General features: G+C 39.9%; 1 protein-coding gene across 1 annotated transcript; it reads left to right on the top strand.

Annotated features, from left to right (window-relative positions):
* The first annotated feature begins 440 nt into the window (after positions 1 to 440).
* On the top strand, positions 441 to 4,724 carry STEAP4 (STEAP family member 4). The gene is made up of 4 exons (XM_010082456.1): positions 441 to 896; positions 2,240 to 2,767; positions 3,303 to 3,467; positions 4,455 to 4,724. The coding sequence occupies exons 1-4, from the start codon at positions 441 to 443 to the stop codon at positions 4,722 to 4,724; spliced, it is 1,419 nt and encodes a 472-aa protein (XP_010080758.1).
* Positions 4,725 to 13,383: the final 8,659 nt, after the last annotated feature.

The following is a 13,383-nucleotide window of genomic DNA, read 5'->3' as shown; positions in this document are numbered from 1 at the left end:
CTTCTTCAAGTATTTTACAAAAGACCTTCCAGGTGCTACTCTGATTAGAAACACACTCCTCTTCAATGTTTTTCTATAGCATAAGTAAGCAGAAATTACTCTGAAATGTGTGCAACCTTTGCTCTCTGTGCTCCTCTATCTTTTCCTCCTGCTTTCCCTTTGAGAGAGGAAAACAGCAACAGTTCAGCTGAATGTTAAAATCCATGAAATGGATGGAAAAGAGGGTGCCACAAGAGATGGAGAGGTGAATATCCAGAACTGTTTTTTAAAAACTGTACAGAAATCTTCTGAAAGTGTGTATTCAGAAGAGTGGGCAGGAAGCATATTAAGAGGCAAGAAAACTCCCTGATATTTATTTTGTACAGCCAGAGTGAATGCTAACCTTTCATTATCGAGAGATGGATGTTTACTTTAGTTTGTTTCTATTACTTTTTTAATAGATGAATAAAAATTCTTCCAACATAATGGCTTTGGCTCCCAACACTTCTAACAAAAGAGAGACAGTGTGCATATTTGGAACTGGAGATTTTGGAAGAGCTCTGGGTCACAAAATGATTCAGTCTGGCTACCCTGTCGTGTTTGGAAGCCGGAGCACTCAGACATCCAGCCTGATTCCCAAGGATGCAGAGGTGCTGAGCCACGCAGAGGCAGCACAGAAAGCTGCCATCATCATCATAGCAATCCAGAGGGAACATTATGACTTCCTTATACCACTAGCAGAAATTCTTCACGGAAAAGTCTTGGTGGACGTAAGCAACAACTTAAAAATAAACCAGTATCCTGAATCCAATGCAGAGTACCTCGCTCAGCTGGTGCCTGGCGCTAAGGTTGTGAAAGCCTTTAACACCGTGTCAGCCTGGGCCTTGCAGTCAGGCACAGTGGATGCAAGCCGGCAGGTAAGACTGAGCAACAAGGGGTTCCTATGTCATAGAGTTATACATTTTATGGCTTCTGAACAGCTACACAAAACACAAAGGGGACATACAAACAGACAGGGTTGAGATGGTATTTTCACTATGATCGCCCACGTCAAATTAAATGTGAGCTAAAATTTGCTTTTGGCACGACAAGGAATATCCACAGCTTGCCTCCAAACTTTTTAAGGTGTTTGGAGACACTAGAGAAGGAAGGAAAGAAAGAGAGGAGATCTAGAAAAAAAGAGAGAGACAGAAAATCATGAGGAAACGAGGGCTGCATCCGTTGTTCACCAGGACTGTAAAGTTAAACAGAAAGGAGATAGGAGGAATATATCAGGACAAGAATAAAATGGAGAAAAAAAGGGAGGCAAGGAATATGATGGAGCAAGAGAATGATATGGACAACAGAAGTGAGCTGGAAGGTGAATAAATTAATAAAGTTTTCTAAATCAGAATCCATCCGCACAGAAATTTAACACAACAACAGTGTGTGCAAACCATTTTATCCAGCTCCTTAACCACAGGCCAGCAGGCACAGAGCTGGTCACAGGAAGCAACACAGCAGCTTACTTGAAGACAAATCATTTATTGCCCTGGTTTCTGCTGGTCTGAGGGATAGTGCTCTTGTACAACACACAGTTTCAGCTAGCTGCTCAAACCATCGCTAGCCTTGCTTTCCGCTGCCAGATAAATGGTTTTGGCTAAACTAAAGACCCAAGGACTTTCAAGCCTTGGCTCTACAAGCCTTCATCATATCAACGAGAGCTCAGATTGCCCCCTTCCTCCCAGTTCCAAAAGGAGTATTGTCTTGCACACTCACAGAAAAGATGGTCTCTTCACTATTTTACTAGACTTGGAAAGAAATAATATTTACTTTTGAGATAGGGTAACTGGGTTTTAAAAATCTTCGTCCCCAGTTCCCTGGAGTTCTTACAGATCACTGTAACAGCAATTGAAAATTTTGCTGCTATTTACTGCTACAAAATCTTGTACTTACAAACTGCTTGCAGGTCTTCAGAAGAGTATGTCAAGTCTTCTAGGCCAAGACTTGTACTAAGTGGTTTAGATGTTGTTCTTTTCAGATACAAAATTTTGCCACTTGAAACAATCTCCTTCTTCAAAGATTAGTATTCTTAGTTCTTGGACCTGTTGGCCAAGAAAGGACCTATAGGCTACTTTGTGTCTATATAAATTAAGGCCAGCAGGTAAGTCAACAAGCAGCCTAGGAAGCTTATGCTCATCATCCGTATCCAGGCAGGGTGGCAGTAGGGAATCTCACAAAAGTCTATCTAAATAAAACTTTTGTTTGTTTTTGGCTGCAGGTGTTTGTCTGTGGAGATAACATGGAAGCTAAACAAATGGTGATGGATATTGTTCGTGCACTGGGTCTCACTCCATTAGATCAGGGATCCCTCTTGGCTGCTCAGGAAATAGAAAATTACCCTCTGCAGCTCTTTCCAATGTGGAAGTTTCCCATCCTTTTGTCCCTTGGCCTAGCTGCATTCTTCTTCGTCTACAGTTTGATTCGTGATGTAATTTACCCTTATGTTTATGAAAACAAAGACTTTTCATTTTTTATTGCAATTTCCATTCCAAATCGGATCTGCCCTGTAGTGGCACTCATTCTTCTCGCCTTGGTTTATCTTCCGGGTGTACTTGCTGCAATTATTCAGTTATACAGAGGTACCAAATACTGCCGTTTCCCAGACTGGCTGGACAAATGGATGCTGTGTAGGAAACAACTTGGACTAGTAGCCTTGGCATTTGCTTCTTTGCACGTTTTGTACACTCTTGTTATCCCAATTCGTTCCTTCGTAAGATGGAGAATAAGCAGTCGAATCCTCTCCCAGGTAAGTTTTGTTCCCTGCTCTATGTCTTCCTTTCATATGGCCCTTTTACAAATACTACCTTCTGTCTTGAGCTTCAAAAATTCATATGGACAGTCTAATGTTCTTTACAAGAGGGTTATTTTCCTTGTTTCTGGTGATCCTTTTAACCATTGGTATATCCAGAGTTTGTTGACATTATGTTGAATTGAGGGGATTTCTGGCCTCAGTCTTCCTCCTAGATAGATTACATTTTAATAAAATAAGTAGGAAAAATATAAACTTTAAGAGTAATTTAAAGAAACATATTTCTATATTTCTCCATATACCTTTAAGACATAGCAGTATAAGACATGCACCACAATTACAGGTACATGGAACTTCTGTGTAACATAATGACTCTTCAGCTTTTTTTGAGAAGGCATTGAAAGTAAATCTCCAATCATTTTCAGGGAGTTGATGTGCAACATTTATCTCCTAGCTCTCTTAAAGCATATTTTTCTGCATATTGATCCTAAAACTGTTATCACTAAGATATACCTGCTCTTCTTTTCCTCAGGCACTGAAAAATGTAACAGAACCACTCAACACCACTCACGCCTGGCTTAGTGATTCTTACTTGGCTTTGGGGATTTTAGGATTTTTTTTATTTGTTCTTCTGGGAATAACTTCCTTGCCTTCAGTCAGCAACAATGTCAACTGGCGAGAATTTAGATTTGTACAGGTAGGAAAAAGACTTATTCTAAAAAATGTTCTTCCCTTCTTTATAGTTTCCCCATCTCCTCCTCCATTACTATCTCCAAATGTGATGTGTGCACTACCCACCATCACACTGTGAAAAAAAAAATCTACATGGCTGTACGGCTCACCTATAAAAAACCATAACTGTTCTGATGGCTGGTTATGGTTCAGCTGGGATTACTGCATTAGCAAGAGAAAATTGGGAAAATCTGAGCTCCTAAATGACAACAGAAATCTGACATTGTGGAATTATCAAATTCCACCATTACACAAAATATTTTAGACATTTATTGGGCTAATTTTGTTGGTTCACAATAATTCAGTTAAAATAGGTCTGAAAAATGACTTTATAATTCAGGTCTTCTCAATGCCAAATATCTGAAGAGAATCTGCAGTTTCCGCAGACTCTAAAAATTGCTATGCCTACAAACAGGCTGCCCCTGGTAACACTGTAACCTCAGCCCCCCCTCCCCGTTCCGAGGAAGCTTGGTGCAAGCTGCTGTGCCTCTGCAGGAGCTGGGCTGGCAGGGGAGGGGAAGCAAGGGAAGGGGAAATTACTGTTAATGAATGTTTTATCAAGGCGAAAAACTTGCACAGTATGGTAGTTCTGGATAGATTAGCACTAGACCATATAAAAGGTTGGATCTCTCCACTGAATTTCAGCGTTTTCTTTGCATTTTCAGAAATATGGAAACTATTAGGCAGCATGTGAGCTAGCAAAAATTATCAAGATGGTTGACAGATAAAAAAACCAAAGAGGTGTGTTTCACCTAGATCCATATTTATTAAAAAACAATATGAGCCTTTTATTATATAAAACAGTTTCATTTTAGCAGTCCTCAATTACTGACAAAGTTGGCACATTACGCAAAGCTCACTCTGTCCTGTAAATTGCATTTGTTCTGGTTTAATTTACTGGGTAGACCTCCACTTCTTTCTTTCTTTCTTTCTTTCCTTTGTTCTCCCCTAGTCCAAACTGGGATATCTGACACTGATTTTGTGCACTGCACACACACTGGTTTATGGTGGAAACCGCTTCCTGAGCCCGTCATCGTACAGATGGTATCTTCCAAATGCCTATATGCTCTCCCTCATTGTTCCATGCATTGTACTGGTTGTCAAATTTGTGCTGATATTTCCTTGTCTAGACAAACCTCTGTCGCAAATTCGACAGGGCTGGGAGAGGAATCCGCAATACTCAGAACAGTCAAATCACATTATCAATAAGTCTGCTGTATAATTAGACTAACCTGTACCATCAAAAAGAAGAAGAAAAAAAGAAAAATATTGTGAAGGCATATCAAAATGAACTCTTGACCTTCCTTTATCTGGAGAGTAAGAAAAAAAGTGAAGAACTTGACCAGGCCCCGAGTAAAATAAAGCCATCCCAGTGACAAGCTTAAATACAACTCGGACAAAGCCATTGAATTCCTGCACCCCAGGCACACTTTCATGCAGGCACAGGCCCTCTCTTTTACTCAGTGTATTCCCTCTTGCCTATTCACCCTTCATTCCTAACAAGAGTAGGAGAGAAGCAAGTGGTGCTCCATGTCCCTCCTCTGTTGTTTGCAAATACCCTCCACGTCCAGGTAGAAGCAGAGTAACCTCTGCCATTAGACAGCATCTGCCCCTCTCCCCTGTCCTGCCCATCAGGGCTCCGCTCTGCATGCACCTACATGCACACACACATGCACATGAACATGCACCCTGCTTCCACCTCCAGAAGTCACCAGCACCCGTGGAATGGGTGCAGGGTGGGTACTGGCTGAGGAAGACCTCTTTTCCTTGAAACATTAATCTTCCATTAACATCTGATCTGAAAGAGACCTATGTTCATACTTTAGAGATAGCTGAGTAAGATCTGACTGGTTTGTTTACAGAATTCTAATGTTCAACATGTATGGGCCAAGGATTACTGAATCTTTGCTTGTACTGCTCTATCAGAAACTCAGGTGGCAAGGGGATGAAGGAGACAGTAAAATGGCAGAAAGATGTGAGATGTGCTCACAAGCCTAAGATTCTCAAGTACAGGCAAAAAGTGGTCAGTGACTTTTTTGTGTAAGCAGTGATTTGTAAAGAAAGAAACTGAAAGAAAATCCTATAATATCAGGGGGTTGTATTATACATCATGGTTATATCTCATGAAGATAATACTGTTGATTTTTCAAAAAATAAATCTTTGGATGCATTATTACAGATACTCTATGAAAATATACATATTTTAACCACAATAAAGAAATTTTTTACAGCATTGAGCTCTGTTATCATTTATGAACTTCTTTAGATATGATGCACCTGCTGGTGTGCTCAGTTGCACAAAGGTGTTGGAAGGCCTTGGGGCAAGGAATAAAATGGGATCCTGCCGTAAGCCAGCTGCCTAGGCTCACCTTCCCCCATCTCTGTTTGCTCCTCAGATGCTCACATAAGCAGATCTTTGCTTAGTCACCTAAGTGAGCTGAGTATCTTGTCTAAAACCAGGATCCAGCTGGGATGGTGACCTGCTGTTAAATTACAAACAGAGGATCTGACAGCCTCCTTCACGTTGGAGAATAAGGAAAAGGCAAGATGTGTTTCTTTATAGGAGGAGAATTTCTTACTGTCTTTTGTCTCTATTGTTCTCCTCCTTGTCCATACAGAGGAAAAATACTCAGAATATGAAAGTATGACCATGCTAACTAGTATAGCAAACTGTATTTTCAAACAACCACTGTCAAGCAGATTTTAAAAGAAAATAACTATCTGAACCATACTTCTCAAAACATTTATCAACAATGGAGTCTTTTTTCGTTCTGGGCATACATTCCCTCTTCACATCATCCTCTGGCCCAGAAAGAACCTGTTCTTAATCACCAAAAGAATGGTAAAGGAGTCTGGTGCATCAGTAATTGGTGGAGCCAGATTTCTTGGAAATAATTCTGGCACCCAGTACTCATACTAAGCAGCACGGGTGCATACATCATAGTTGGCATGTCATAAACTGATATATGTACGTTTATATAGGTCTAAACAGAAGTTTTCCTTACTTCCTCCTTTTCAAGCTTCCATCAAAGATTTTCCATGTTAATCTTATGGAAACATTTACTGCAAAAGGGATTGTGTATGGGCTCAAAGGGCCTAAGTGACAACATTGTTGTGAGGATGCCTGTAACACCTTTTACAGCTCCCTAAACAAGAGGAGAGAGGCAGAAGCATCAGCAAGAGAAAAGGAGAAAGAGACAGAAAGAGAGTGTCTGCCTGTGTGGGTATATAAGTAGAAGAGAAAGGGACAGACAGAGCAGAAAATAAGTAGCAGCAGCCTGAGTGAATATCCTCTAGATTTGCCATTTTGGGGCCAAATTCTGGTCTCAATGACAGAATTGTTCCAGATTTATATTATTACAAATAGTAACAGTTCCAAGACAGAAAGACAGATTGGGAGGTTTCTATTATTTTTTAAATGATTTATTTTCAGGGCTTCTGCTTATGCAGATACAGACCTAAAAATCGCACGCTTCTCTCTCTCACAGCTGAACTGATGGGTTTAAACAGCAACTGCCGTGGCAAGTAACACCTATTTAATAGCTATGCTTTATGAAACACAAACATTGCAAATGCTTTGCCTCCTTTCCTTTCAGTGAACAGGCTCCTGTGTGTTTCTCATTGCCTTGTGTTAAAGAGAAGGAGAGGCCGAACCAGATCTTTACCCTTGCTGAGAATTAGGGCAAAGTAACTGTGGCCTGACTGAATGCTGCCTGTATATTCACTCACTACTAAACCATAGTCTCAAACACGCACAGAACTGCAGCTCCTGCAGGAAAGACAAAAGAACGTCCTCAGGGACTGATACCACACTGCTTTGCTACGCTAAAACACAGACCGAGACGCACTGAAAATACCATGTGGCTAGGTACGATTTCCCATTTGCTGTTTATTCCAAAAATAAAGTGCCAATATCTGCTGCACACAAACCAAGGAGACAATGCTGTTTGTTTGCACAGGGTGCGTGTGGCCGCTCTCAGGAGCAGATCCTAAGCTCTCGCATTTCAAGTCAGCAGCAGGCTCCTTGCTGACCTCAGTAGACAATAGGTCAGATCTCCAGCAGCACTTGTTTTTCCAGTCTAACTGAGGGATTTCATATCCTGTTATTCGTGGGCAGCTGAGGAGTATTTGCTTCAGAAATTTATATATTTATTTATTGAACATTGTTGAGAAAAAGTTCTTCAGTAATCAATCTTACACGACAGTTAAACTAAAAGCATTCAATGGCAATATTTTGAAAACAATAGCCAGTGCTATGAAAACTGTTGGCAGCTTGTTATACATTTCTCATAGCTGGACTCTTCATATTTGAATATTTTTTTTAATGTACTGACAAAGCCTGGTCAGAGAGAACGGAAGGACCACGAAATTAATTTTTGAAAGCGTTTTCCATATGGTTCCCAGAAGCCAAGAAGAGCCTTTATGTGCATATGTACATAATGTCATCCTAAGAACTCCCGAAGGAATAAAGCATTGACTCTCAAATCTACTTCCAAATCAGAGTCAACACTTAGAAAATATAAATTACAGCTTTTGTCACATGGAAATTGTCGCAACAACAACTAAGCTTGGATTTCATTGCCTAAGAAAGATTTATTCTGATGGAAAGGGCTAAGGCATAGTGTAACTTTTAGACCTCTTCATCCTGCATGATGTGGCTAATTTAACTTCCACTTGCCTTTTTGTTTTACTTAGGGAATATCCATTTCAATGCACTTATTAATGAAAACAAAGTGTCTTAATTAATTAGATTTACTTGAGACAGTAATGGGGTGTCAGGCATGCACTGGCACCAGTGGATGCAGCTGACACCACCGATCCTGCTGGATCTCGAACCACAGAGACCTCAGCAATTCCCTTCAGTTCCACCACACCAGAGTGTGCATCCTGACGTCTGCAACTTATTTTTGCTCTGTGGCATGACCTTCTGTCAGCCTTCTCTGCCTTATCTAACAGCCACCTCACTCCAAGACATGACTGTTCATGACCCAGTCTAGAAAGACCCTTTTATCCAGCATGTAGGGTTTTTGTGGCTTTGCTCTTCTTACTTCCTATAAGACACAAGATTTTACAAGAGTATCTCTTGTCTCAAACACTGGTGAGCCTGTTTGATTCATTTGACCAAATAATGAACTGGTGAATAGTATGAACACTCATAGGAACTATGTAACTTTTGTTCGGCTGCTCTTCCATACTATGATTAACATATTTAATAAATCTTCAGTGTTCTCGTAATAGCCTAAATATGGCTTCTCTTCCACACACTACAGAAGCTTTTCTCTCCTCCAGAGACTTTTTTTCTTCTGCATTGTACGTGCTTCTGTTATGGATCTCTATTTGTATCTCTAATTCCTGACATTAACATGAATGATTTGCTCCCTGGAGGAAGGTGAAACTGCATATCTCTTATTGTTGCACATTGCTTTAATTTAATGTTCTTGAACCTGGGAATCCAGAATTGACATGAATATTAGCTCTGACAAGACTAGACTCCTGACACTATTTTCTTATAAGGAACATCAGTGTTAAAAAAAAAAATACACTGCAGAACTTTGAGATGACATGCACAGACCTCAGAGAATTGCATGAAACTTAGACAATGTCTCCAAAGGCTGCAAACCAGAAATGGTAATTTTTTGTTTATAGAGCTTCACACACATCCTTTATTCCTGTCTCTCTTTTTGCTTCCACATCCAGACCTGCTTATAATTTGAGATTCATTCAAACACAGCCCCTTCACTGTGCTTACTTCTCTTCACACTTGCTCAGATTTAATCTACGAAAAGCTTCACTGGAATCAGTAGACTCAAGCTATTAAACATCAGTGCAGAGGCCCTTCTTAGTTTAGTGCCCATTATATTTTTTTTTTTCAGTTTTATGGAAGATGAGAAAGTGTAGTCTCTATAAATCTCTCTTTAGAGACTTCAGAAAATATATAAATGAAAAATGAAAAAATTTAAGTTATTGTAATATGCTTATCATTGCAGGACATAAGTGGTTGAACTCCACTAGATCAAAACAGGATGTCCCAAAGCAGGCATTTTTGGGACAGATTATCTATGACTGAGTGCTAGCACAGGAGGAAGGTATTTTCAATAAATCATTCGGGGAAAAAGTATATGGAACAAAAGTAAAAAAGCTTATTAGAGAGAGAGAAGGAAAAAAGGAAAGAAGGAAAAGAGACAAACTTATTTTTCTTTCCTACTGATTTCATGACAGAAAATGTGACACATTTTTGGTTGCATAGTACCAAGTACTTCAATACCTTATAAATAGTTAAATGAAGAGTTTGATCTTGGCAGCCCTGGAGTCCAACCCAGGATCTCGCCCCAGCCTTCTTTCCCCAGTTTGAATTGGTACAAATCAGCCTATTTTCTCATCCTTTACAACAACCTTTCCAAATGTAGCTGCCACTCCTCACCACACCACTCACTGTTAAGCAGAGCAGTAGCAATCCCTGCTGTGTATCAGGCACAGGACTTACATGGCTTTGTGGTGAATATAGCTGGAAAAGCTGTTTCCCCAGGAGCAAAGAATCAGGAGAGGTGCCAATGTCCAATTGGACAGATGCAGGACAGAGACTGCTTAACAGACTGCTCTGTTTCAGTGTGAGATACTGCCATTTTCATTTTATAGTTAAAGAACCGAAGCAGACTCAAACACAGGATCTCACTTAAGAAATGGTCAACTGTTAACGTGGCACAAAAATCTGAAACAAATTAAACCCTACAATATTTGGTGAATAAGACAAGTGAGAGCTGGACAGGGTGAGCAGAACCTGAGGAGGTGGCCCATGGGGTAGTCCCTGGGAGGAAGGAGGAGATGGGGCAGCTTCCCCCTCCCCACTTGGCCAGTGAGGAACCAGATCTCTGGGAGCCCTGGGACAGGACAGACACAGTGTCCCCTTCCCTCAGAACCAGCCCAGGAAATCAGAGGGGGTGGGTGCAGAAGTAATTGCAGGGAATTATGTTAAATACATACAGGATTATAATTTGTTTGTTTTGCTTTTAGCTTCTGTTTTCTAATCCCATAAGGAAAGACTGGAAACCAAATCCCATCTTTAATCTCATCTTGGATTGGTCTAAGTGTCAAACTTCAAGTCACAGTGCAGAAACGCCAGTCTCATTTTACTATCAGTCCTGCCTAGCATTGTTGAGATAAATAAATCCAACAAGTTAAGACACTCGCTCTTGCCAGGGCCTGCAGGATACCTCCTGTCCAGTTACAGGAGTCTGAGAGGGATGAAGGGGCTTGTGCAGCCACGTGCTGTCTTTTGGGACAATACTGAATACCCAAGCACCGCTGAATACCTTGAACCATTGAATACCTTCTAGCACGTCTTCTTCAAATTAAGAGACAAATACCCAAGTTTTGTGGCAAAGCCAAGCCTTCCCTGTCTTTTACAAAGAAGCTGACACTTAACTGACATCACAGACACATCCCAAGTTTCTTTAATGATCCCTGTGTCAGTGACTCATACAACATCACGTGGGAAGTCAGAGGCAAAGAGAGGAATTGGACACAGGTTTCCTGAAGCTGAGGATAGTTCTCTAATTACGAGGAGCTTTACAGATTAGAGAGCCAGAAGGCAACCCTGTGATTAGCTATTCTCTCTTCCTTCAGAACACAGGCTGTAGACACTGCCTGAATTAATTCCTTTTTGAATTATCAGGAGTTGCCATATTTTTCAGTTCACAGGCCCCTGCAAATTTTCCAGAAGTAATGCAGATTGCTGTAAAGTTTAAGTTTCTTGGCAACATGCAGTTTTATCCTAGTTGCCATTTGTTATTGCTGGCAGGTAATCCATTAAAATGGGCTGAAAACTCCTGAATTAAAGATAGTCTGAAAGAACCGCTGAACATGATTTAAACATTAGAAAATTCACCACAACTTTTGGCAAATTATTTTGACAGCTGATTACCCTCACTTCAACATAAATAACAATATACATATACACAGCCTGAATTTTTTTAATAGTAGTATTCAGTCAACATAATTTATGATTTTCATGATTAATCTGAAGTGTCCAGAATAGTGGCTATATGTGGAACATATATATGAGCCCAGAGAAGAAGCTCAGGTGTAAGAAGAAAAAATGTGATTTTATATATATATTTATGGAGAAATATAAATCATATTGGCCCTACTGCATATGTGGAAATATAACCACACACTAAAGTCTCTTGATTATGACAATGAAAGATTGAAAGCATTTTTAATGACAATTCATTTATTTTAAAAATTTAAAACCTATGTAAATTAAAAACTAAAAATATTAACAATCACTGCGGATAATCTCAAGCTTGAACATAATTTCACCAAAAAAAAAATAGTAACAAAAATTTGTTAATAACACTGTAAAACAGCTAGTATGTTACCTTCAGGACTGCAGTTTTTGTAGCCTGCTCTGGTAAATTCAGATGGAGAACAACTACCACATAAGCAGGTTTCTAGGGAGTTTCTCAGGCATTAGTTGCAGGCCCACCATTATTCTTAAAAAGTCTAAACTAATATAAAATCATTGCTGAGCAAATGTGCAAGCTATATTATTACCCTGGAAATCTTTGTGAGCAACGAGGACAGACACACACGGAAGCAACTGGATGAATGGTGCCTTTCACAGAGGGCCTGCTAGAAAGGGTTATGAACCACGTTCAAACATGCTAGGGGAGTAGGAGGGGGAGGACAGGAGAAAGACCTAACACGGTCTTGTGATTTTCAGATACACAGGGAAGGGAAGTTACTCAACTGCTGCAAAGAGCAGCGGCTGCCTAATGTTTCATACTGTGAAAAGGACAATGAAGACTCTGGAAAAAAGGCCTTTACACCAAAAATGGTGTAAGAATGTGGAAATATTCCTTACCTTTACAGACTCCAGGAATTTAATTCATTCACTTCTGCAAAAAAAGTGAGAGGTGAATGCAAGCAAACACACCTAGGTCATCACCCTAATGATGAAATTCCATAATCCACTAACTGGAGAACTGGGAAACAGCAGCTCATCTCTTTTATAAAACAGCAGAAAAAATAGAAGCTTTACAAACATATGCAAATCTGGGATTGCTTAACAGAGCAGCAGGTGTGAGAGGAGTATAGAGGGAGTATCACAGAAGCTTCAGATAAAACCACAAGTGCACTCAGGCAGCTTTGACTCGGTTTAAAGTTGCAACTCCATTTAAAACACTCTACCCAGAGGCTACAAGGAAAGAAACTTGCTCTATTCTTCCCAAATTTAGGTATTTGACATTTGATACTATTGCACTTATTTTCAAAGAACACACAGATGGAAATATATGGCTCCATTACAACTCTTTCCAAAGAAAAGAACATGAAGACTAATAAACTGTAAATGCTTAGGTTAGGAGAAGTATTAGAACCATTAGAGAGATAAAGTACCAGTATCAAATATCATCATCCCAGCATGAGAAAGATATAACAGAAATGCTTGGAGTTAAAGCCATACAAATTCAGATTAAAAACCTTCTGGTCGTGCCTTGAAGACAAAAACAGTGAGAATAATTATCCTCATGTTATCAGGTGAGTATTCTTTAGCATGGGTGGATTCACTGTCTCTTGCAAACATTAGGTCAAAGACAGATGCTGGTGTGGATGCTTTAGTCAAGTGTAAATCACAGAGTTTAGCATAGTGACATCACCATTAGATCAAATGTTAATTGCCTGCATAATGCAGAAGGTTACACTGCACCACAAAATGCATGACTATTCTTTAAAACATGGGAATGAGTGTGTGAATACTACCACTTGCGTACCATTTGCTTATTCTTCCGAGAGTTCCTAAAAACAGACAAATGAAAAAAAAAAGATCATGCTGTTTCATCATCTGCTTCCTTCCCCACAGTTACAAGAAAAAGTGAAGAATT

Source organism: Pterocles gutturalis, unplaced genomic scaffold (genome assembly GCF_000699245.1).
Source record: "Pterocles gutturalis isolate BGI_N339 unplaced genomic scaffold, ASM69924v1 scaffold33274, whole genome shotgun sequence".
Taxonomy (NCBI): Eukaryota; Metazoa; Chordata; class Aves; order Pterocliformes; family Pteroclidae; genus Pterocles; species Pterocles gutturalis.
The sequence above is the reverse complement of the archived record's forward strand: the minus strand, read 5'-3'. Positions and strand labels throughout refer to the sequence as shown.